Source organism: Astatotilapia calliptera, chromosome 23 (assembly GCF_964374335.1).
Source record: "Astatotilapia calliptera chromosome 23, fAstCal68.1, whole genome shotgun sequence".
Taxonomy (NCBI): domain Eukaryota; kingdom Metazoa; phylum Chordata; class Actinopteri; order Cichliformes; family Cichlidae; genus Astatotilapia; species Astatotilapia calliptera.
In genome coordinates this window covers 43,997,827-44,020,749 of record NC_137443.1, presented here as the reverse complement: position 1 = coordinate 44,020,749, position 22,923 = coordinate 43,997,827, and the positions used below count along the sequence as shown (strand labels likewise).

General features: G+C 43.2%; 3 protein-coding genes across 4 annotated transcripts in view; all 3 read right to left on the bottom strand.

The window, feature by feature from the left end:
- The window catches only part of LOC113017716 (NACHT, LRR and PYD domains-containing protein 12-like), a 1,242,929-nt gene that overhangs the window by 303,466 nt on the left and 916,540 nt on the right, over nucleotides 1-22,923 (bottom strand). The window lies entirely within an intron of this gene.
- The window catches only part of LOC145419390 (protein NLRC3-like), a 250,300-nt gene that overhangs the window by 79,490 nt on the left and 147,887 nt on the right, over nucleotides 1-22,923 (bottom strand). The window lies entirely within an intron of this gene.
- LOC145419349 (NACHT, LRR and PYD domains-containing protein 12-like) overlaps nucleotides 15,085-22,923 on the bottom strand; it is a 28,885-nt gene continuing 21,046 nt past the window's right edge. The window contains exons 6-10 of the mRNA XM_080297056.1: nucleotides 21,357-21,554; nucleotides 19,070-19,249; nucleotides 16,808-16,981; nucleotides 15,258-15,381; nucleotides 15,085-15,177 (exon numbers count right to left, since the gene is read on the bottom strand). Of these exons, the coding sequence (XP_080153182.1) occupies nucleotides 15,085-15,177; nucleotides 15,258-15,381; nucleotides 16,808-16,981; nucleotides 19,070-19,249; nucleotides 21,357-21,554 (769 nt within the window). The remainder of the gene's footprint in view (nucleotides 15,178-15,257; nucleotides 15,382-16,807; nucleotides 16,982-19,069; nucleotides 19,250-21,356; nucleotides 21,555-22,923) is intronic.

The following is a 22,923-nucleotide window of genomic DNA, read 5'->3' as shown; positions in this document are numbered from 1 at the left end:
TCTCAGGACACTATCCATCCTAATGGCTACTGTAGCAGCAGTCAATTCCAGACGGGGTATGGTAGGAGGCCTGAGAGGCGCCACTCTGGACTTGCCCATCATAAATGCACATTGTGTCTCATTGCTCGTGTTACGCATGAGTAGGTAGCTGACTGAGCCATATGCATCCTCACTTGCATCTGCAAAGTGATGTAGTTGTGCAAATACATCATTTCCAAAATCTTTGGGCTTGAAACATCTTGCAACTGAGAAGTGTTCCAAAGCAGGAAGGCTGGTTAACCAGTCAGTCCACCGCATCTTTATGTGCTCAGGTAAGTCGTCATCCCACCCGATCTTCAATCTGCACAATTCCTGCAGGATAATCTTTGCTGGCAAGACTGCTGGCGCCAAAATGCCTAATGGGTCATACACTGATCCAATGACAGAAAGAAGTCCTCTTCTTGTGAATGGGCGATCTTTGATGTTGATCTTAAATCTGAATGTGTCTGACTCAACACACCAATTGAGACCAAGGGCCCTCTCAAGTGGAAGTTTGCCATGATCCAGGTCCAGGCTTTTCATTTCTGCTGCCAGTTCAGACTTTGGGATGGAGTCAAGCACCTTCCTTCGGTTGCTCACCCATTTGTTGAGACGGAAGCCTCCGTTGGCACAGATTTTCATTAGATCTTGACACATTGATATAGCTGCCTCCTCCGTAGCGACAGACTTGAGACAGTCATCAACGTAAAAGTTCTGCAATACTGTTTGAACAACTTCAGCCCTGAACTGCCTACTCTGGTCTTCAGCACACTTCCTCAAAGCGAAATTGGCACAACTGGGTGAGGATGTGGCCCCAAACAAATGCACAGTCATCTTGTGCTCAGTCAAAGCTTGATTGCAGTCGCCACCTGTCCACCAGAGGAACCTAAGTAAGTCAGAGTCACCGTCAGGCACCTTCACCTGGTGAAACATTGCTTCAACGTCTGCCATAATTGCAACAGGTTCCTGTCTAAATCGTATGACAACACCAATGAGACTGCTGGTCAAATCTGGACCCTGAAGAAGTTGATCATTCAGGGATGTGCCCTGATAGGATGCTGCACAGTCGAACACAACTCTTAATTTCTGCTTCACAGGGTGGTACACGGCGTGATGGGGTATATACCACACTTTTCCTTCTTTGTGCGCCAGTTCATCATTTGACAGTTGTACTGCATAGCCCTTTTTAAGAAGGTCTTCCATGAAGTCTGTGTACTCTTGTCGGAAGCAGTCATTCCTGAGAAATTTAAGCCTCAAGTTACGTGCTCGTTGTTCAGCGACTGAGCGATTATTTGGCATGTTGACCAATCTGTTCTTCAGAGGTAGACATATTGTATAGTGGCCATCCATCAGTTTTGCAGATTCCATGGCCATGTCCATAAACTGATGGTCCTCTCTTGACATTTCCACTTCATCATGTTTTCTTCCCTCTGGAAAATCCACCATGAACTGTTGAAGCCACAGGTTCTCTAAACGGCTCACTGATATGCGGTTTGCATTAGCCTTGGCTGGGTTTCTCTTGTCTGCATGACAGCCAGTTTCTCTCAAAGGTCCATTCACAGTCCAACCTAGCTTGGTTCTTACAGCATACGGTCCATTACCTACACTGCTTACAACCTCCCATGGCTCCATTGCTTTAGGTACATTTGCTCCTATAAGCAATCCAATGTCAGTCTCAATTCGAGGCAGTTTTACTTCTTTAAGGTAAGGCCACTTTTCGAGATCTTTCTGTAGGGGTATGTTTTCTTTTCCTACAGGTATTGTCCTTTGTGTGAAGACATCTGGCAGATCAATAAAGTCGTCACCAGATAAACTACTGACCTCCAAGCCTGACACTACATGAGTACAGACAGGTTTCTCTTCATTCATAGTTTTCAGTAGTATGTCAGTTTTCCTTCCAGTGATCTTCAATTTGTCCATTAATGTCTCTGTACAGAATGTGGCAGAGCTTCCTGGGTCCAAGAAGGCGTAAGTCTGCACTACTACACTTCCCTTTTTGGCCTTGACCTGTACAGGAACTATTGCAAGTGTGCAGTCATCTTCCCCGGCCCCAGTTGGCCCACAATCCTCAGACTCTGCACAGACAAAGGCACTTAAGATTGTTTGACTTTCACTGTTCTTAGTTTTCTTCTCTGTGTCAGCGTCTGTGTCCCTTTTCTTGATATGCAACAATGTATGATGAGCAAGAGAACATACCTCACAGCTCACCTTTCTCTTACAAAGTTTGCTCATGTGACCTTGCTTCAAACAGCTAAAACACAGTCCTTTGCCTTTCAAAAATTCCAACTTTTCGTTGTGTGGCTTGCCCTTAAACTTACCACACAGGTCTATGATGTGCCCACCGTTACAGAACAGACATGCCTGTGGAGTGGGTTTCACATAATTTGTGTTTTCCATTGTCTTTGTGTCTTTCTCCTGAATGTCCAATGGTATGGCACTGGTGGTGAATGACTTCTTCATTACAACCCTTTTCTGATCCTTGTTACTGTTTTGTTTAATGGTGAATGGTTTAGCAGTGGTGCTATCCTTTATGTCACCAAAAACAGGGTGAAGTGCAATTTTGGCTTGTTTATTAATAAACTCCACCAAATCATTGAACTTGACTCGTCTGTCGCCTCGCTCTTGCATACCACACACAACAGATCTCCACCTTTCACGTAACTTGTATGGAAGTTTTGCTACAATGGCTTTCAGGCTTGCGACGTTATCAAGTTCCTCCATGTAACTCACTTCAGCCATGGTGTTACAGCAAGCTGTCAGAAAGAGTGAAAACGCATTTAAAGCTTCTGCATCTTCTGGCTTGATAGGTGCCCAGTTTGAGACCTTGTTCATGTAGGCTACAGCAACTTTGTAGTCATTTCCGAAATGCTCTTTGAGGAGCTGTTTAGCCTTGTGATAGCCTACATCTGGCTTCATATGAAGGCAGCTCTTTATTAGCTCTTTCGGCTGTCCATTAGTGAACTGCTCCAAGAAGTAGAGGCGATCCTTAGGACTTTCAGTGCGAGACTCTACTCCGTGCTCAAAGGCGCTTACAAATGTATTGTAATCTAGAGGATCACCACTGAAGGTAGGGATGTCTAAAGGTGGCAATGTCATCATTTTTTGTTGTTTCACCATCAGCTCTGTTATATTATTCTGACGTGTCATAACAGTACAGAGTGTTTCAACTGCTTGCTCATCTGCTGCAAAATCCACTCTAGACTGCTGCGTACCAATAGGGTGATTTTGTAAAGGCATGAATTCCCCATATCCATTTTCTGTGTTGGTGACTGGAGTTTGACTTACAGGTAATGGTATGAATCCAGAATCAATAGTCGTTGGGTATGCAGGACTCACATGTGACGAGCGCTCATTTTCAAAATTCTCTAATACCTTTATTTTAGCATCAGAGGCGGCAATAGCAATTTGCAGATCTAGCTGCTCTCTTTTTGCTTTCAACTCAGTTTCCTGTCGTTCAAGCTCTTGTTTTTGTTTGAGAGCAGTTGCTTGTGCAAGCAATGTGGCTCTCTCCATTTCAGCTTTGAGGCGTACTGAGGAAGCAGTGGACACTTGGCTCCCAACGGCTGACCTGCGCCTCCTGCTTTTACTGCTTAATGCAGCGGACATCACAGAAACACTGTCGGAAGGCTGGATGTCTGCATCACACTGTCTAGCTTGTTCTGTGCGCTCCTCAGCTGCTTTAACCCACGTTTCCACATGTTGCATAAATCCACGAATACGACTAGCATTAGGTTCATACCAAGAACTTTGGTCCTTTTCAAATTCTTCCTCATGCATTAATACTCTCAAACTATCATTTATCTTACACAGTTCTCCAAATGAATCTTGGTAGTCTAAACGCAATTTCTGCTTAACAGCATTCACGTTAGCATCATCTTCCATTAGCCGTTCGAGCTGATTAGCTTGGCTAGTTAGGTGGCCTAGCTTAGCCTTTCTAGACTGGGTCAACCTGTGCAGCTTTTCCTCGACAGCCTTTTCTGTCATTTTTGGTTCTCTTTTTCCACACACTAGTTCTTCATCACTCTCATGCATTATGACAAATTTCCACAGTAGCAAAGCTTGTTTTCACTGCTTACCGTGATTCTTCCTCCAAGTAGGCTATTGCCTTCAATCCACAGTGCACGGCGTTGCTAAACATGATCCTTTTCAGTATTCCTTTTCCCAAAAAAGGAGCAAGAAGGTTTTCTGACTAAATGTAGGGTAATTTCCAATAAACCAAGTTCAAAAAAGGGGAGTCTATGGCTGACGCGTGTTCCTGGTTTCCCAAAGAAATGCTTCCAGTTGCATTATGGTTTGAAGACTGTTTTATTTATTACAAACTGAGGATGTAGCAATGAACTCCTTCCAAAAAAAAAAGGCATGAAAATTCCAAAAAATAGCAGTTATCCAATACTAGCTGTGTACACGGTCAGAAAACCGTGAGACTCCTAACCTCTCTGTCCATGCTCCTCCCCTTCCCTCTCACACAGGGTTTCATGCTACTACTGCACTTATGTAATGAATCTATGAATAATAAAACAAACATGAACTCAATCGTAAATAAAATATAAAGCAGACGTCTGGCGCTTACAGTCGTGTTTTTCCTTCCAGGAACCACATGGCTTCACTTTTAAAGGTGAAGTGTGACAGAAATGGACATATTTGAAGTCCAACACCTTTTTCCAGTCACATTATTAAAGCAGACAAACTACAAGCTCATTTTCATTCCAACAAGTCATCTTCTGACCTGGACTAACAACACTGGTCTCTATGTGCAGCTGGCTGTGAGACCAGTGCTCAGGGAGCGTCTACAAAGTGCAACACTGAAAGAACATCACACACTCATTTGCTTCCAGCACTTTCACACAAACATCTACTGTCATTATTGTCACCAAACTCTGTGGATCCTTTATTGCAAATTCAAATGGGATCAAATGGTCAGACAAAAGAGGGTTATGAGGAAATATGATGAAATGTTGTGTATTAGCAGCAAGTTATTGAATCATTTTCCTCAGAAACCAAACAAAATGATTGACAAACATGTTTTTACAAAGTCAGTGTTGGACTTGGATCAGCAGGATAAGCTGATGTTTAAAGGCATTTGAGTCTCGCTGTATGAGAGTCCAGTTCTTACTCAATATTTATGGATGATGTTCTTTCAGTGTTGCACTTTGTAGACGCTCCCTGAGCCTCACAGCCAGCTGCACATGGACCAGCTGACATTACCCAGCATTAGAGGCGGCTGTAAAAAATTCATGTTCCCATTTAAATGGTTTTAATTTGAATAAAACGATGTTGATTCATTCAATCCTGAATCGATGTTTAATATAAATGTATTTTGCCAGAATCTCAGGTTAAAGCTCACAAACTATTTCAACAAGCAGCAAACAGCTAAAACAGTAAATGAGAGCAGCTAAACACACAAAGATGGAAACACAGAGCGTGGATCGTTCACTCGACGGCACGTACACGGACACGCCGTCGGGGCTGAAAGTGGACAGCTCACAGATCCTGAAGCTGCAGGTTTCATCTGTCTCCAACCAAAACTGAGTGAAGCAGCAGCAAAAGAAGATCCAAACTCTGCTTCACGTTTGATCAATATGCTCATGAATTCTCTCTGACTTTGGCTGTTCCTGCCTGCACAGCTCTCTCTCTCTCAGTGTACTCCAAGAACAGCTTCAAACATCTGTTTCTGCATCATTCACTGTTTATTAGCCACCAGTCTGCTGTTGTGTTCAGTGCTGTCGGCCTCTGACAGTAAAGCCTCATTTCTGCTGTTCCATGGAAACTTTTTAAAATGATGACAGATTACAAACTCTCAGCTGTGTCTGTAATCAAACCTCTGTAACTTTGCTTCACTTCAGCAGCATCAGCTCATGTTCACATGTTGCTTCATGGTTTGCTTCAGTTTTTGATCGACTGCAGAATATTTTGAAGGTTATCTGCTATAAAAAGCCAGAAGAGGAAAATCTGCTTCATGTGTTTCTGTTTGATCCTCAGTGACTTTGACACAAAGGCCTCTGCTGTGATGATCACACCTCTGATCAAGTCTCACAGTGTCACAACTGATAAATGATCAGAGTTAGAATATTTCTGACTGTCTGCTGTGTGCCGTGACCTTTGACCTGCTAAAGACAGTCAGCTGTGGATTATTCATTGTTGTGTCTGATACTTAGAACTGTGAGGAAGAAGCTACACAGTTAATCAGGGTCCCCTCTCTCTGAATCAGGAAAGGTGGGCAGGCCGCGTGTGGGCCGCGGGCCATACGTTGAGTATCACTGTTTGAAATGTGAACATTGTTCTGCTGCAGTCAATGGACTAAACCAGAGAAGAAGAAAACAGACTTTACCATGAAGATCCTCAGTGTGGATCAGTATAATATCAGCCTGATGTCTGCAGTTTAGTGTCAGCACAACTTTCACATCATATTCATCTCAGCACAACTAAAACATGCTGACTGACCTCAGAGTTTCAAGTTTACATCCTGGACTCTCCAGGAAACCACACAGATGCTTCACTCCTGGATCCTGCAGGTTGTCGTTGTCGCTCAGGTCCAGCTCTCTCAGATGGGAGGGGTTGGACTTCAGTGCTGCTGCCAGATAATCACAGCTGATCTCTGACAAACCACAGCTCCACAATCTGTATAAAGAATGAAAGATGTAAGTTTATTAGACAAAGTGCTTGAAATCATTCAGTGTTTCATCATCTGTTCAGAGCTGAAGAAGGTTCAGAATGTAGAAGTTTAGAAAATGGAAACTCCAAACAGCTGAAGCCAACAGGAAGCAGCTTCAAACAAACACAACAAGAGAAAAAACTCTGAATGTTTCACATTAAAGTCGTACATTTCTCATAAAAACAGGACAAAGACTTGAAAAAGTCGTGTTTTTCCTTCCAGGAACCACATGGCTTCACTTTTAAAGGTGAAGTGTGACAGAAATGGACATATTTGAAGTCCAACACCTTTTTCCAGTCACATTATTAAAGCAGACAAACTACAAGCTCATTTTCATTCCAACAAGTCATCTTCTGACCTGGACTAACAACACTGGTCTCTATGTGCAGCTGGCTGTGAGACCAGTGCTCAGGGAGCGTCTACAAAGTGCAACACTGAAAGAACATCACACACTCATTTGCTTCCAGCACTTTCACACAAACATCTACTGTCATTATTGTCACCAAACTCTGTGGATCCTTTATTGCAAATTCAAATGGGATCAAATGGTCAGACAAAAGAGGGTTATGAGGAAATATGATGAAATGTTGTGTATTAGCAGCAAGTTATTGAATCTTTTTCCTCAGAAACCAAACAAAATGATTGACAAACATGTTTTTACAAACTCAGTGTTGGACTTGGATCAGCAGGATAAGCTGATGTTTAAAGGCATTTGAGTCTCGCTGTATGAGAGTCCAGTTCTTACTCAATATTTATGGATGATGTTCTTTCAGTGTTGCACTTTGTAGACGCTCCCTGAGCCTCACAGCCAGCTGCACATGGACCAGCTGACATTACCCAGCATTAGAGGCGGCTGTAAAAAATTCATGTTCCCATTTAAATGGTTTTAATTTGAATAAAACGATGTTGATTCATTCAATCCTGAATCGATGTTTAATATAAATGTATTTTGCCAGAATCTCAGGTTAAAGCTCACAAACTATTTCAACAAGCAGCAAACAGATAAAACAGTAAATGAGAGCAGCTAAACACACAAAGATGGAAACAGAGCGTGGATCGTTCACTCGACGGCACGTACACGGACACGCCGTCAGGGCTGAAAGTGGACAGCTCACAGATCCTGAAGCTGCAGGTTTCATCTGTCTCCAACCAAAACTGAGTGAAGCAGCAGCAAAAGAAGATCCAAACTCTGCTTCACGTTTGATCAATATGCTCATGAATTCTCTCTGACTTTGGCTGTTCCTGCCTGCACAGCTCTCTCTCTCTCAGTGTACTCCAAGAACAGCTTCAAACATCTGTTTCTGCATCATTCACTGTTTATTAGCCACCAGTCTGCTGTTGTGTTCAGTGCTGTCGGCCTCTGACAGTAAAGCCTCATTTCTGCTGTTCCATGGAAACTTTTTAAAATGATGACAGATTACAAACTCTCAGCTGTGTCTGTAATCAAACCTCTGTAACTTTGCTTCACTTCAGCAGCATCAGCTCATGTTCACATGTTGCTTCATGGTTTGCTTCAGTTTTTGATCGACTGCAGAATATTTTGAAGGTTATCTGCTATAAAAAGCCAGAAGAGGAAAATCTGCTTCATGTGTTTCTGTTTGATCCTCAGTGACTTTGACACAAAGGCCTCTGCTGTGATGATCACACCTCTGATCAAGTCTCACAGTGTCACAACTGATAAATGATCAGAGTTAGAATATTTCTGACTGTCTGCTGTGTGCCGTGACCTTTGACCTGCTAAAGACAGTCAGCTGTGGATTATTCATTGTTGTGTCTGATACTTAGAACTGTGAGGAAGAAGCTACACAGTTAATCAGGGTCCCCTCTCTCTGAATCAGGAAAGGTGGGCAGGCCGCGTGTGGGCCGCGGGCCATACGTTGAGTATCACTGTTTGAAATGTGAACATTGTTCTGCTGCAGTCAATGGACTAAACCAGAGAAGAAGAAAACAGACTTTACCATGAAGATCCTCAGTGTGGATCAGTATAATATCAGCCTGATGTCTGCAGTTTAGTGTCAGCACAACTTTCACATCATATTCATCTCAGCACAACTAAAACATGCTGACTGACCTCAGAGTTTCAAGTTTACATCCTGGACTCTCCAGGAAACCACACAGATGCTTCACTCCTGGATCCTTCAGGTTGTTTCCCCACAGGTCCAGCTGTCTCAGATGGGAGGGGTTGGACTTCAGTGCTGCTGCCAGATAATCACAGCTGATCTCTGACAAACCACAGAAACTCAATCTGTATAAAGAATGAAAGATGTAAGTTTATTAGACAAAGTGCTTGAAATCATTCAGTGTTTCATCATCTGTTCAGAGCTGAAGAAGGTTCAGAATGTAGAAGTTTAGAAAATGGAAACTCCAAACAGCTGAAGCCAACAGGAAGCAGCTTCAAACAAACACAACAAGAGAAAAAACTCTGAATGTTTCACATTAAAGTCGTACATTTCTCATAAAAACAGGACAAAGACTTGAAAAAGTCGTGTTTTTCCTTCCAGGAACCACATGGCTTCACTTTTAAAGGTGAAGTGTGAAAGAAATGGACATATTTGAAGTCCAACACCTTTTTCCAGTCACATTATTAAAGCAGACAAACTGATGATGACATCTCTGGGGTCTGATTAATAGAAAAAAAATGTCTTTGAGACCTTTTGTAACTGACAAACTCTTCATCTGCTAACAACACTGAGTTGAATCTCCATGGCTGATAGTTGGAGCAGGCATCAGGAATACACATTGAAAAAACAAGAGGAGAAATCACCAGTCTTATAATCACATTCTGTAACTAAAGGGAGACGTTTTTCTATACAAATATATGTTTTATGGACATTAGAAAAAAAAGAGTATTGACGTGAAGCAGGATTATGAAATCTCCATACATCAGCCAGCCCATAATTATCAAGAAAGCTCTGAATGACGCATGCTGACTTTGGACTAAGTGTACTTTTGTGTGAACTGTGGTCCATAGCAGATAATTAGCAGTTTAGGTCTCCCTCAAAGATGATATTGTGTGATGACATATTGGGGAGCCGCGCAAAGACATTAGTGAAAAATCTGTGATCGTCCCAATTAGAGGCGTAGATATTTGCTAAGATCAAAGGAAAACCATAAACTATATTTTCTGCACTTAAAATCCTGTAATTTTCTCATAAATCGACAGTGCGCCTTATGGATGAATTCTGGTTGTGCTTACTGACCTCGAACCGATTTTATGTGCTACACGGCGCTCAGAAACCTTTCAAAAGATGTTTTGGTACGACTTTGCTCAGCTACGAGGCCGCACCGCTTGATGGATTGTTGGAGCATTACAGCTACGAGGAGCCTCGCGGAGTGATACGTACTCTGCTTCAACGTAATATTACTGTATTGAGTGTGTATAAGGACCATAAATGGCACCTGTAAGAGACACGGTTACAAAGAGGGTTTCAAACTCCAGGCTGTCAGTCACGCAGTAGAACCTGGGAACAGAGCAGCTGCTTGTTATTATGCTCAGCATCTGTTTACATTTTGACTGCACGATTGTGAGCTTTTTGTTATGCACAAAAACAACATTGTTTTCTTTTATTTATGGAGCATTATTATTTAATAAATGCTGATCATTTATTTCTGAGTAATTGTTTCATGTACATCTACGCTGTATGTTAATAAATGTGCCTGTGTGAGATTTGGGACACAGCTTTGACTAAGAACTCTCTTTTTGTTCGTACTTTCTGGCTTTAAAAATATCGAGATATATATCGTATATCGCCATCCAGCTAAAGAATATCGAGATATGAACTTTGGGTCATATCGCCCAGTCGTAATATTGCAATAGGTTGTCCGTTAAACTCAAGCGGGGCTTGGGCCCTGGCACGGCGTAGCCACACAATCCTGGTAGTAGTGACGCTCGGCTATGACGGCGTGCGGGTCACCAGCTGGCTTTCTCAGGATAGGGCTCCTGTGTGAGCGGTCGACAATAACGTCTTTATCCATACCCAGCACTTCACGTAGTAGCACGGATACGGCCGTGGAGGAGCTCGAGTCCAGGCCCTCTGGGATCCCTATGATGTGGATGTTAGCTCTCCGCTTCCTGCCTTCATCACATTTATCCTTCAGGTCAGACAGCTCCTCCTTCATACTCTCTACTGTAGACTGCAGGGTGGTCACCTCATCGCTCCACATTGACAGCCCATCCTCAGCTTCTTTCACTGTAACCTTTACTCCATCAACTTTGCCGCACGTCGCCGCCATGCTGTTAGCGATCTCATTTCTCAGTCCTTGCACGTCAGCCCTTATATTGTCAAAATCTTCTTTCAATGCATTTCTGACTTCTTCTTTTAACAGCGTACTAATGTCCTCTTTAATGGATTGAAGAAGCTCCAGTTTTAGAGCAGTAGGATCCACATCACGCGCGTCTGTTGAGTCTGCTCTTCAGCGGCCGTAGAGCTGGACGCTGCCCTTTGGCCATCATCGATACTCTCGCCCGAGATCGCACCGGGGCTAAAATATTCACCTGCTCAGCTGTTTTTGATCAGTTTGAGCCTGTGTGGTTTGATCAGGTGGAGGAACGATGTGATGCTATAAAGACATCATCTTGTCCAAATGAAGTTGTTCCAACACGTGTTTAAAAAGATTTTAAAGGTTGTCGGTTCCGACATCTTAGCGATTTTTAACAGCAGTCTTAGTTCAGGTGTTGTACAGCCTGTTTTAAACATGCTGTTGTACAGCCTGTACTAAAAACCTGATCTGGATCCTCTGTCCGCTCAAATTTCAGGCCTATTTCAAAGCTTCCCTTCCTGTCGAAGATTTTGTAAAAGATTATATTTGTTCAGCTGCAATCTGTTGTAAAGGTTTCAGTCTAGTTTTAAAGCTCTTCACAGCACTGAAACTGCCCTTTGAAAAGTTCTTAATGATCTTTTATCAGCCACTGATCAGGAGACTCAGCTGTGCTTTTGGATCTGACCGCTGCCTTGACCACAGCATCTTGACCTCACCATTGGAGCATGGCGGCATCAAGGGCGCTCTATTAGACTGGTTCAGCTCTTTTATTAAATCGCATTATTACATTTGGGGCTTATATTTGATGGCAATTTGAAAAACAGCTGAGCTCAGTTGTACAGCGGTAACTCCTTATATGTTGGAGTTAGTGGGACCTGCCTGGCAAGACTGCAGCTGGTCCAGAAAGCTGCAGCTCGTCTTCTGACACAAGCTCAAAGACATTTATCGTCCCAACAACCACATATACGCTGGTCCCTCGCTGTAACACAGTTCACCTTTGGCGGCCTCGCTGTTTCGCTGATCTTTTTTGTGCAATTTTGCATGTTTTTGTTTTTTACAGCGCATTGTGTTCTGCGTCCTGATTGGCTGTAGACCATTGTCAGTCAATCTCGTGCCGTGTCTCCTGTACAGTACAGAATGTGTTCAAATTTACAGCAGTGTGACTCTGCAGTGCTGCACTGTATGTTTGTACGTTTTGTCCCAACAAACAACAATGATGACGAGACGTTTTGCACCTGTGGTAGCAGCCAAAGGCAGAGGAAGATGCTGACCATCATAGTTTCAACAAGGAGGCAAAAAGGTTGTAACTGTCCACAACAAGAACATCATAAGGATGGAGTCAGCTTTGGCTTTGTGGCTCAGTGACCGCAGGAAAAAGAACATCGTGCTGGACACCAACATTATCTGCAGAAAAACTCAAAAGCTTTATGAAACTTTACCTGACAGCGAGGAGCCCAGGCCATGGACGAGTGCTCCTCACACAGAACCAAGCTCATTTAATGCCAGCAAAGGCTGATTTGACACGTTTCAGAAACACTTTGCTTTCATTCTTTAATAATGAACTTATTTTTCTATGAAGGTTTGAACTTTGTTTAAACAAGAGAGAAAAGTGTGAAAATGTTCATGCCTGTCTGAGAAAAGTGTAGAAAGTGTGCAGTGAGGGTTTAACTGCCTTAAAACTTCTATAATACTTGTAAAACATAAAGCTGCTACTTCATTCTGAGACTTATTTTTAGAACGTAACTCGATAAACGAGCGACCGCAGTACTGTATTGTGTTTATTTTGAAAACTCTCAACAGGATCTTCAGATTTATTTTGAAAGCTTTATCTGGAAAACACAAACACATAAGCAGGAAACAAAGAGCGTGATATGAAACGATAGACGTTTTCATATGGTCATCATATATACATCGTTCTATCGAACAGCCCCAGCTCCTGCTGTCAGTCTCTGTAAATCTGCTCTGAAAACACATTTGTATTCACTGGCTTTTAATACAGCATGAGAGTTATTTGATATTTGATGTGTGATATTAATATTAGGAGTTATTTTAATCGTTATTTTGGATTCTTGTACAGCACTGTGGTCAACGCTGCTGCTGTAATTAATGTGCTATAAACACATAAACAATCTGCAGTTAAACATCCAAAACTAAAGATGTGATCGCTGCCTTTAGAAAATGTGCTGATGCACAAGATATCAGCTCCATTAAGGTGGAATGTGGCCGTGTTAGAAACATGTTGGAAGAAGTTTGAAGCTGAAACTGTGAAGCTGAGAGTGAAAGAGCTCCAGCGTCTGTCACAGGAAACTTTCTTATTTCCACACTGATGAAAGCATCAAGCTTTGATTTCCTGCTGCTTTTATTGAGTCACACTGTGAAACTGAGCCACAGCTGAACCAGCATCCCTGTACAGCAGACACTTACAGCGCTTGGCTGCTTCCATTGGACCCTCTGCACAGAGCTTCAGTTTCCTCTTCTGGTCCCAAAGTGCAGAACAACAAGGTTTCAAACAGCTTCGTTCCAGCAGCATCAGCCACAGACATGCAGAGAGAATCCTTTGGTTGTGTTGTGTGTTTGCATATCTGCTGTCTGTGTTGCTTTGTGAGGATGGATCATCTCCTGCAGCTCCAGATAAACAAGCTGGACCTGAACCTGGTAGCTTCACTTAGAAGACACTTGTGACGGGAACGTGTGAGAAGTTTTGTGCAGACAAGTGTGGATTTAGAGTGTGGGACGAGCTCTCCACAGTCTTTGTGGAGATCCACATTCTGCATACTGCCTGTGAGAAGCTGCAGACATTTGTCCTCCAAATCCACTGAGCAGCTGCTCGTGGTGGTATTAGCTTCATGTGTGCGTGTTAGCATGAAGCCTCGGTCACACGCTGCTGTGGACACGGTCACGGACAGCTGGACGCCTGATGGACGAGTCGTCCTTCCTGTTAAACTTCTTTGAGCATGAGAAGAGCATGAGAAGCTCAGTGGACACTGTTCAGTGTTTTAACTCTCGCTTTCTGATGGGTTTAGATTTTATTATTGTCATTTGTATTAGGAAATATTTAACCATATATTCTTAGAGGTGTATAATCAATTGTGTAGTGATAGGATGTGTGATCTTTAGCAGGCTGCAGGGGCTTGGTGTGTATTCCACACTAGAATGCACACCCACATCCTGGGAGCACGAGAGAGGTCGTACCTTCTCTTATTGTTTTATGGCAGGATTAACGTAGCTACGTCTGTTCTAGTCTAAGTGCTTTTTGTTTAGATGAACTGCTGGACTTCCTCACCATGTTATCTAGGGTGAACCATCTAGGGTGAAGGGGGGTCTACCCTCTTCCTGACCAAGGATGTTATATGACCCTTTGATCAGCAGTACCACACACACACACACACAGTATTCTTTGTTCACATGTATACCTATGTGAGATGCTATATGTTAATGACCCTATGCATATTCATGTAACCACAATAAAAGGAGTGCTATGGGGAGCCTGGCTGAGAGTCTGATGGTGGTCAAGTGGTGGAACGACGCTTGGCTCCAGCCAGGTCTCCCTCATGCATGAGTAAACCAGAGAACTTTGGTGCCTTGTGTCTTGCTTTTTGCTGCGTAGCAGATTGTCCTTAACGTTCCAGTGGATAGGTTCAAACTACAAACCTATCACTTTCACTTCAGCTTCACCAACAACAGCACAAGCAGAGCAGCCCACTGCCTGCATGGCTGGGACAGCGCCCCCTGGTGACTGTAAACCACTACAACATGTAGACGGCCGTCTGCAGGCTGGATGTAGCACCACCGCAGAGACGTGCTGCAGCTCTGTTTAGTTACCCAGCTGACAGCAGAGGCTGTAGTTTACTGTTACCAACATGGAAAACTGAAGCTTCACCAGCTGGAGCTACAGAGCTGGAGAACAAAGGAGACTGAGAGGCCAGAATGATGTGGGAGGAAACATCAAGAGCCTGTTTGAAAGGAGACACATGTGGATGCTGTGCCAGTCTGTGGTCTGTCAGAAGTCAGCTGAGTCACACTGCAAGAAGCTGCAGAATCTCAGAGGAGGAGATTTGGAAGTGTTTGTGGGACAAACTGGACTCAAAGAAAGAAGATGTTTGTGAAGTCTTTGGTGGAGGTGAGCAGTGTGAAGCAGAACACATGCAGATGAATCAGGAGGTCAGCATCAGTGTCTCCTTGTGGTGGACGGTAAAAGAATCAGAGCCAATGCTCCCGTCCACCCTCGGCATGAAGCAGTGCTGTTTCTGAAACAGGAGGACAAGTCCAGAGAAGACAGAGGAAGCAAAGATGAGGGTGGGACAGGACAGCAGGACTTCCTTCACACCTGCAGCTCCATCACACTGCTGTAGCTCCTCTTCATCACACATGTACCTGCAGCCTGTCTTCGAGTCCAGGAGTCACCTCCACACAGTGTAGAAGCCTCCTGTGCAGACCATGGAGTCCAGCCTCTGTCAGGGAAGTCGGCACTAAAGCCTGAAAGACTTCAATCTGTCTCTGCTCCACCCGAGAAAGACCAGCACCGTACTTGTTGTGCATTCAAGGAGGGAACATCAGCGCTGCATCGTGGGAACAACACCGCAGGAACAAAGACACAGCACGGCCGATGAAGGACGAGGACAAAGGAAAGGTGAGTGAGAAGACCCTGGTGGTGTGGACGGACCTGCAGGGGCTCCAAGACTGAGGAGCAGAGACGTCCATGTACCAGCTGAGGATGCTGCAGTGATCCAGGGAGCTCGGTCCAATCTGAGGCCGTGTGAACTACGTGGACCACAGTTTCTTCACAGACTTCAGCCACGTGAACATCTGGAGATCCAACAGTGCACGAGCTGTGAGCCATCAGCTGTTTCTCTCATCAGCTGCTGTAATGAGAGCTGCTGGAATCATCTCGAGCAGCAGGAAATCACTGATGTTGTTTCTAAACAAAGATATGGGACTGAGCTCCGCTGAGCTCCTTCTACTTTCATCCAGATAGAAACTGCTACAGTCTGCTGATTATTGCTTTGCCTCCATCACACGAGCTCTTTATCCTGTTCTTCACTCTCATTGGTTCTTTGTCTGCTTGTTTTTACAACAGTAGTCTTCTGATTGGTCAAAGGAGACAATCAGCTGTGACTAAATGTAGCTCCTACAGCAGTGATGGGAATAACTACTGAAGCTAATCCAGTATCAAAGCTCAGGAATCAGCAGCTCCCACCTCGTTTTCTTTCAACAACTATTTTTAGCTGCTGTGTTTTTGTGTTTCTGCAGACCTCAGACATCCTGCTGCTCTGGACAACTTTTTCATTCTTTTGTATCATTCTTTTGCTTTTCTTTTATTATTATGTTATATGTATTAATATGTGAAACACTTATTCTTTGTGTTTTTGCTTTGCTCCTGTCAAACTGCTTTAATAAAATCTGCTGCAGTCTAAACTGTGGACGTTCCCTTTTTAAGCCTTTGTGAAACAATAAAGGTTTAAATCTGAGTATTCATCTATGTTAGTGTTTAATGGGTCTAATAGGTTGCTTTGGCCTTTCCCAGTAATATCTTCCCTTGCAGTCTGTGGTCCAGGCTTCTAAAACCATCCCAGGTTAACAAGAACTACAATCTAGAGGAGAGCTGCCATAACAGGTGTGACTGATGAGATCTGACCTGCAAGGTTACTCAGGTTTGTTTGTATCAGGACAAGCAGGGAAGCCGCCTGGACGTCAAAGTAGTTAGAGCTGGGCGAGTGTCCTCACCCACATCGGCTTCACAACTCTGCATCATCTACTGAGTAAGACTCAGAGCATCAGAGATTAGAAGGTCTACAAAGAGCTGAACCAGACTTCCTGTATAAAGGTTTTAGTTCCACAGATCGACAGTGTCAGCACAACTAAAACGTGGAGACTGACCTCAGAGTTTCAATTTGATGTTGTGGATTCTCCAGAAGAACACACAGCTGCTTCACTCCTGAATCCTGCAGCTTGTGGTAGCTCAGGTCCACCTCTCTGGGATACGAAGGGTTGAGCTTCAGCACTGCTTCCAGATAATCACAGCTGATCTCTGACAAATCACAGCTCTCCAATCTGTATAGAGAATGAAAGATGTAAGTTTATTAGACAAAGTGCTTGAAATCATTCAGTGTTTCATCATCTGTTCAGAGCTGAAGAAGGTTCAGAATGTAGAAGTTTAGAAAATGGAAACTCCAAACAGCTGAAGCCAACAGGAAGCAGCTTCAAACAAACACAACAAGAGAAAAAACTCTGAATGTTTCACATTAAAGTCGTACATTTCTAACAAGAGTATTTTAAAGACAGAGTCACTGATGATCATCTTCTGCCCAGTAAAACTTTGGGTTTCCACATGTGAGTGTTAATGATGCACAAAGACTGTGAGTGCAAAGAGGGAGCGAGGAGGATGACAGAGAGATGGTACAGGAGCATCAAGAACCCGGCGAGGAAATGAGCAGAAGGACTTTGGAGCCTGTTGGATTGAAGCTTTCACAGAGACGTGTTTGACTGGACACCACCAGGACAGACTTTTAATCCCAGGATTTGGATGAGCTTTCTGTCTTTATGGTCACAAATGATGCTGTAACTCTGTGAATGTCCTGGAACTGTCAGCAGTGTGGTTACGTCCTTTTGACCTGAGTTTCCACAGCTCTTATAACAGCAGTGTACATTCAGACTGAGACACACTTCAGTCTGTATGGACCTGTTTCTGTAGCTGCCACCATCATTCTACGGTCGTGTCCAAATTCATGGGCTGCATCCTCCCGAGGACCCGGCCTTTGCGGTCTACGTGGGCTGGGTCCTCAGAAGGTCGGGTAGGCTGGAAATAAACGGCTGGGGAAATTGGACGGTCTAGCCTTCTGATTAGCGTCACCGCTGTCTCGGTGGAGTTTAATAAACTCAGCCGTCTGCTCCTTGCTATCTAAAATATAACAGGACACTGGCGTAAATTCTCGACCGTCTCATACTTCTGTTTAATCAGTTTTCTGTTTGACGTTTAGTCAGCTCTGTAAAGACCAAGGAGGAACCCACCTGGGGGATTAATAAAGTTTTATTTTATCTAATCTAATCTAATAACTTTAATCTCAGCCAAACCGATTTACTCACGAACAAACAAAACACTGAAAAAAGCCAAACAATAACATTTTGAGGTTGTCTAAGTGACTTATATATCACGTTTAACCTGAGTAGCGAAAGTCCGCGGTGATGTGAAAATGATGTGCCGGGAGTTGTGCCGTTCTCGGCGGCTTCAGTGACCCTCGAGCTCCCGGCGAGCTATCGAGCTGGTGGGTAGCAGACGTCTCCGAAAACGTCGAAGCACTTTTGCAAATATGCGGTATCTTGATAAACCGAGCAGATATTTGATGTTTACACAGCTACTTTCTCGCCTGAAAATATGTTAAAAGTTTATTTTGTGACCGAGAAAGATTAGTATGAGTAATTTTAAAACTTAGTAGCGGCCGCCATTGTTGGAAACTGGACGTATTAGGTCTACAAATGCGGCCTCAGGAGGATGCAGCCCATGAATTTGGACACGACCTGCTTCACTGTCACTGTGTGGGCGGAGCAGCCTGAGCCCCGCCCACACAGACACAGCTCCTCTCTGGAGCAAAACTTCTGCTTCATCTCCGCCTCTTTTCTTCATCCTCCACCTCTCTTTTCTCTTCTTCGGTGTTCTGCAGCCACAGAGCCTCACAGCCATTAGCACGCCCATACCTGAGCAGCTAGCATTACCCAGCATGCCGTGCAGCAGTGTCAGTTTGTAAATGTGCAAGAATTCCTGCTCCAAACTGTTTCACAGAGTGCTGTGTGCCGTGACCTTTGACCTGCTAAAGACAGTCAGCTGTGGATTATTCATTGTTGTGTCTGATACTTAGAACTGTGAGGAAGAAGCTACACAGTTAATCAGGGTCCCCTCTCTCTGAATCAGGAAAGGTGGGCAGGCCGCGTGTGGGCCGCGGGCCATACGTTGAGTATCACTGTTTGAAATGTGAACATTGTTCTGCTGCAGTCAATGGACTAAACCAGAGAAGAAGAAAACAGACTTTACCATGAAGATCCTCAGTGTGGATCAGTATAATATCAGCCTGATGTCTGCAGTTTAGTGTCAGCACAACTTTCACATCATATTCATCTCAGCACAACTAAAACATGCTGACTGACCTCAGAGTTTCAAATCGACATCGTGGATTCTCCCGAAAATCACACAGATGCTTCACTCCTGAACCCTTCAGGTTGCTGTAGGTTCCACTCAGGTCCACCTCTGTGGGATACGAGGGGTTGGACTTCAGTGCTGCTGCCAGATAATCAAGGCCAATATCTGACAAACCACAGTCCATCAATCTGTATAAAGAATGAAAGATGTAAGTTTATTAGACAAAGTGCTTGAAATCATTCAGTGTTTCATCATCTGTTCAGAGCTGAAGAAGGTTCAGAATGTAGAAGTTTAGAAAATGGAAACTCCAAACAGCTGAAGCCAACAGGAAGCAGCTTCAAACAAACACAACAAGAGAAAAAACTCTGAATGTTTCACATTAAAGTCGTACATTTCTCATAAAAACAGGACAAAGACTTGAAAAAGTCGTGTTTTTCCTTCCAGGAACCACATGGCTTCACTTTTAAAGGTGAAGTGTGACAGAAATGGACATATTTGAAGTCCAACACCTTTTTCCAGTCACATTATTAAAGCAGACAAACTACAAGCTCATTTTCATTCCAACAAGTCATCTTCTGACCTGGACTAACAACACTGGTCTCTATGTGCAGCTGGCTGTGAGACCAGTGCTCAGGGAGCGTCTACAAAGTGCAACACTGAAAGAACATCACACACTCATTTGCTTCCAGCACTTTCACACAAACATCTACTGTCATTATTGTCACCAAACTCTGTGGATCCTTTATTGCAAATTCAAATGGGATCAAATGGTCAGACAAAAGAGGGTTATGAGGAAATATGATGAAATGTTGTGTATTAGCAGCAAGTTATTGAATCATTTTCCTCAGAAACCAAACAAAATGATTGACAAACATGTTTTTACAAAGTCAGTGTTGGACTTGGATCAGCAGGATAAGCTGATGTTTAAAGGCATTTGAGTCTCGCTGTATGAGAGTCCAGTTCTTACTCAATATTTATGGATGATGTTCTTTCAGTGTTGCACTTTGTAGACGCTCCCTGAGCCTCACAGCCAGCTGCACATGGACCAGCTGACATTACCCAGCATTAGAGGCGGCTGTAAAAAATTCATGTTCCCATTTAAATGGTTTTAATTTGAATAAAACGATGTTGATTCATTCAATCCTGAATCGATGTTTAATATAAATGTATTTTGCCAGAATCTCAGGTTAAAGCTCACAAACTATTTCAACAAGCAGCAAACAGCTAAAACAGTAAATGAGAGCAGCTAAACACACAAAGATGGAAACACAGAGCGTGGATCGTTCACTCGACGGCACGTACACGGACACGCCGTCGGGGCTGAAAGTGGACAGCTCACAGATCCTGAAGCTGCAGGTTTCATCTGTCTCCAACCAAAACTGAGTGAAGCAGCAGCAAAAGAAGATCCAAACTCTGCTTCACGTTTGATCAATATGCTCATGAATTCTCTCTGACTTTGGCTGTTCCTGCCTGCACAGCTCTCTCTCTCTCAGTGTACTCCAAGAACAGCTTCAAACATCTGTTTCTGCATCATTCACTGTTTATTAGCCACCAGTCTGCTGTTGTGTTCAGTGCTGTCGGCCTCTGACAGTAAAGCCTCATTTCTGCTGTTCCATGGAAACTTTTTAAAATGATGACAGATTACAAACTCTCAGCTGTGTCTGTAATCAAACCTCTGTAACTTTGCTTCACTTCAGCAGCATCAGCTCATGTTCACATGTTGCTTCATGGTTTGCTTCAGTTTTTGATCGACTGCAGAATATTTTGAAGGTTATCTGCTATAAAAAGCCAGAAGAGGAAAATCTGCTTCATGTGTTTCTGTTTGATCCTCAGTGACTTTGACACAAAGGCCTCTGCTGTGATGATCACACCTCTGATCAAGTCTCACAGTGTCACAACTGATAAATGATCAGAGTTAGAATATTTCTGACTGTCTGCTGTGTGCCGTGACCTTTGACCTGCTAAAGACAGTCAGCTGTGGATTATTCATTGTTGTGTCTGATACTTAGAACTGTGAGGAAGAAGCTACACAGTTAATCAGGGTCCCCTCTCTCTGAATCAGGAAAGGTGGGCAGGCCGCGTGTGGGCCGCGGGCCATACGTTGAGTATCACTGTTTGAAATGTGAACATTGTTCTGCTGCAGTCAATGGACTAAACCAGAGAAGAAGAAAACAGACTTTACCATGAAGATCCTCAGTGTGGATCAGTATAATATCAGCCTGATGTCTGCAGTTTAGTGTCAGCACAACTTTCACATCATATTCATCTCAGCACAACTAAAACATGCTGACTGACCTCAGAGTTTCAAGTTTACATCCTGGACTCTCCAGGAAACCACACAGATGCTTCACTCCTGGATGCTGCAGCTTGTTGTTCTTATTCAAAGACAAGGAGTCATTACTCAGGTCCAGCTCTCTCAGATGGGAGGGGTTGGACTTCAGTGCTGCTGCCAGATAATCACAGCTGATCTCTGACAAATCACAGCCCATCAATCTGTATAAAGAATGAAAGATGTAAGTTTATTAGACAAAGTGCTTGAAATCATTCAGTGTTTCATCATCTGTTCAGAGCTGAAGAAGGTTCAGAATGTAGAAGTTTAGAAAATGGAAACTCCAAACAGCTGAAGCCAACAGGAAGCAGCTTCAAACAAACACAACAAGAGAAAAAACTCTGAATGTTTCACATTAAAGTCGTACATTTCTCATAAAAACAGGACAAAGACTTGAAAAAGTCGTGTTTTTCCTTCCAGGAACCACATGGCTTCACTTTTAAAGGTGAAGTGTGACAGAAATGGACATATTTGAAGTCCAACACCTTTTTCCAGTCACATTATTAAAGCAGACAAACTACAAGCTCATTTTCATTCCAACAAGTCATCTTCTGACCTGGACTAACAACACTGGTCTCTATGTGCAGCTGGCTGTGAGACCAGTGCTCAGGGAGCGTCTACAAAGTGCAACACTGAAAGAACATCACACACTCATTTGCTTCCAGCACTTTCACACAAACATCTACTGTCATTATTGTCACCAAACTCTGTGGATCCTTTATTGCAAATTCAAATGGGATCAAATGGTCAGACAAAAGAGGGTTATGAGGAAATATGATGAAATGTTGTGTATTAGCAGCAAGTTATTGAATCATTTTCCTCAGAAACCAAACAAAATGATTGACAAACATGTTTTTACAAACTCAGTGTTGGACTTGGATCAGCAGGATAAGCTGATGTTTAAAGGCATTTGAGTCTCGCTGTATGAGAGTCCAGTTCTTACTCAATATTTATGGATGATGTTCTTTCAGTGTTGCACTTTGTTTGGCACAAAATGAAATTATTTGGCCTCTCAGATGCTTTTAGAGATTCCCAAATGACTGATGATGACATCTCTGGGGTCTGATTGATAGAAAAAAAAATCTCTTTGAGACCTTTTGTAACTGACAAACTCTTCATCTGCTAACAACACTGAGTTGAATCTCCATGGCTGATAGTTGGAGCAGGCATCAGGAATACACATTGAAAAAGCAAGAGGAGAAATCACCAGAGTCTTATAATCACATTCTGTAACTAAAGGGAGACGTTTTTCTATACAAATATATGTTTTATGGACATTAGAAAAAAAAGAGTATTGACGTGAAGCAGGATTATGAAATCTCCATACATCAGCCAGCCCATAATTATCAAGAAAGCTCTGAATGACGCATGCTGACTTTGGACTAAGTGTACTTTTGTGTGAACTGTGGTCCATAGCAGATAATGAGCAGTTTAGGTCTCCCTCAAAGATGATATTGTGTGATGACATATTGGGGAGCCGCGCAAAGACATTAGTGAAAAATCTGTGATCGTCCCAATTAGAGGCGTAGATAT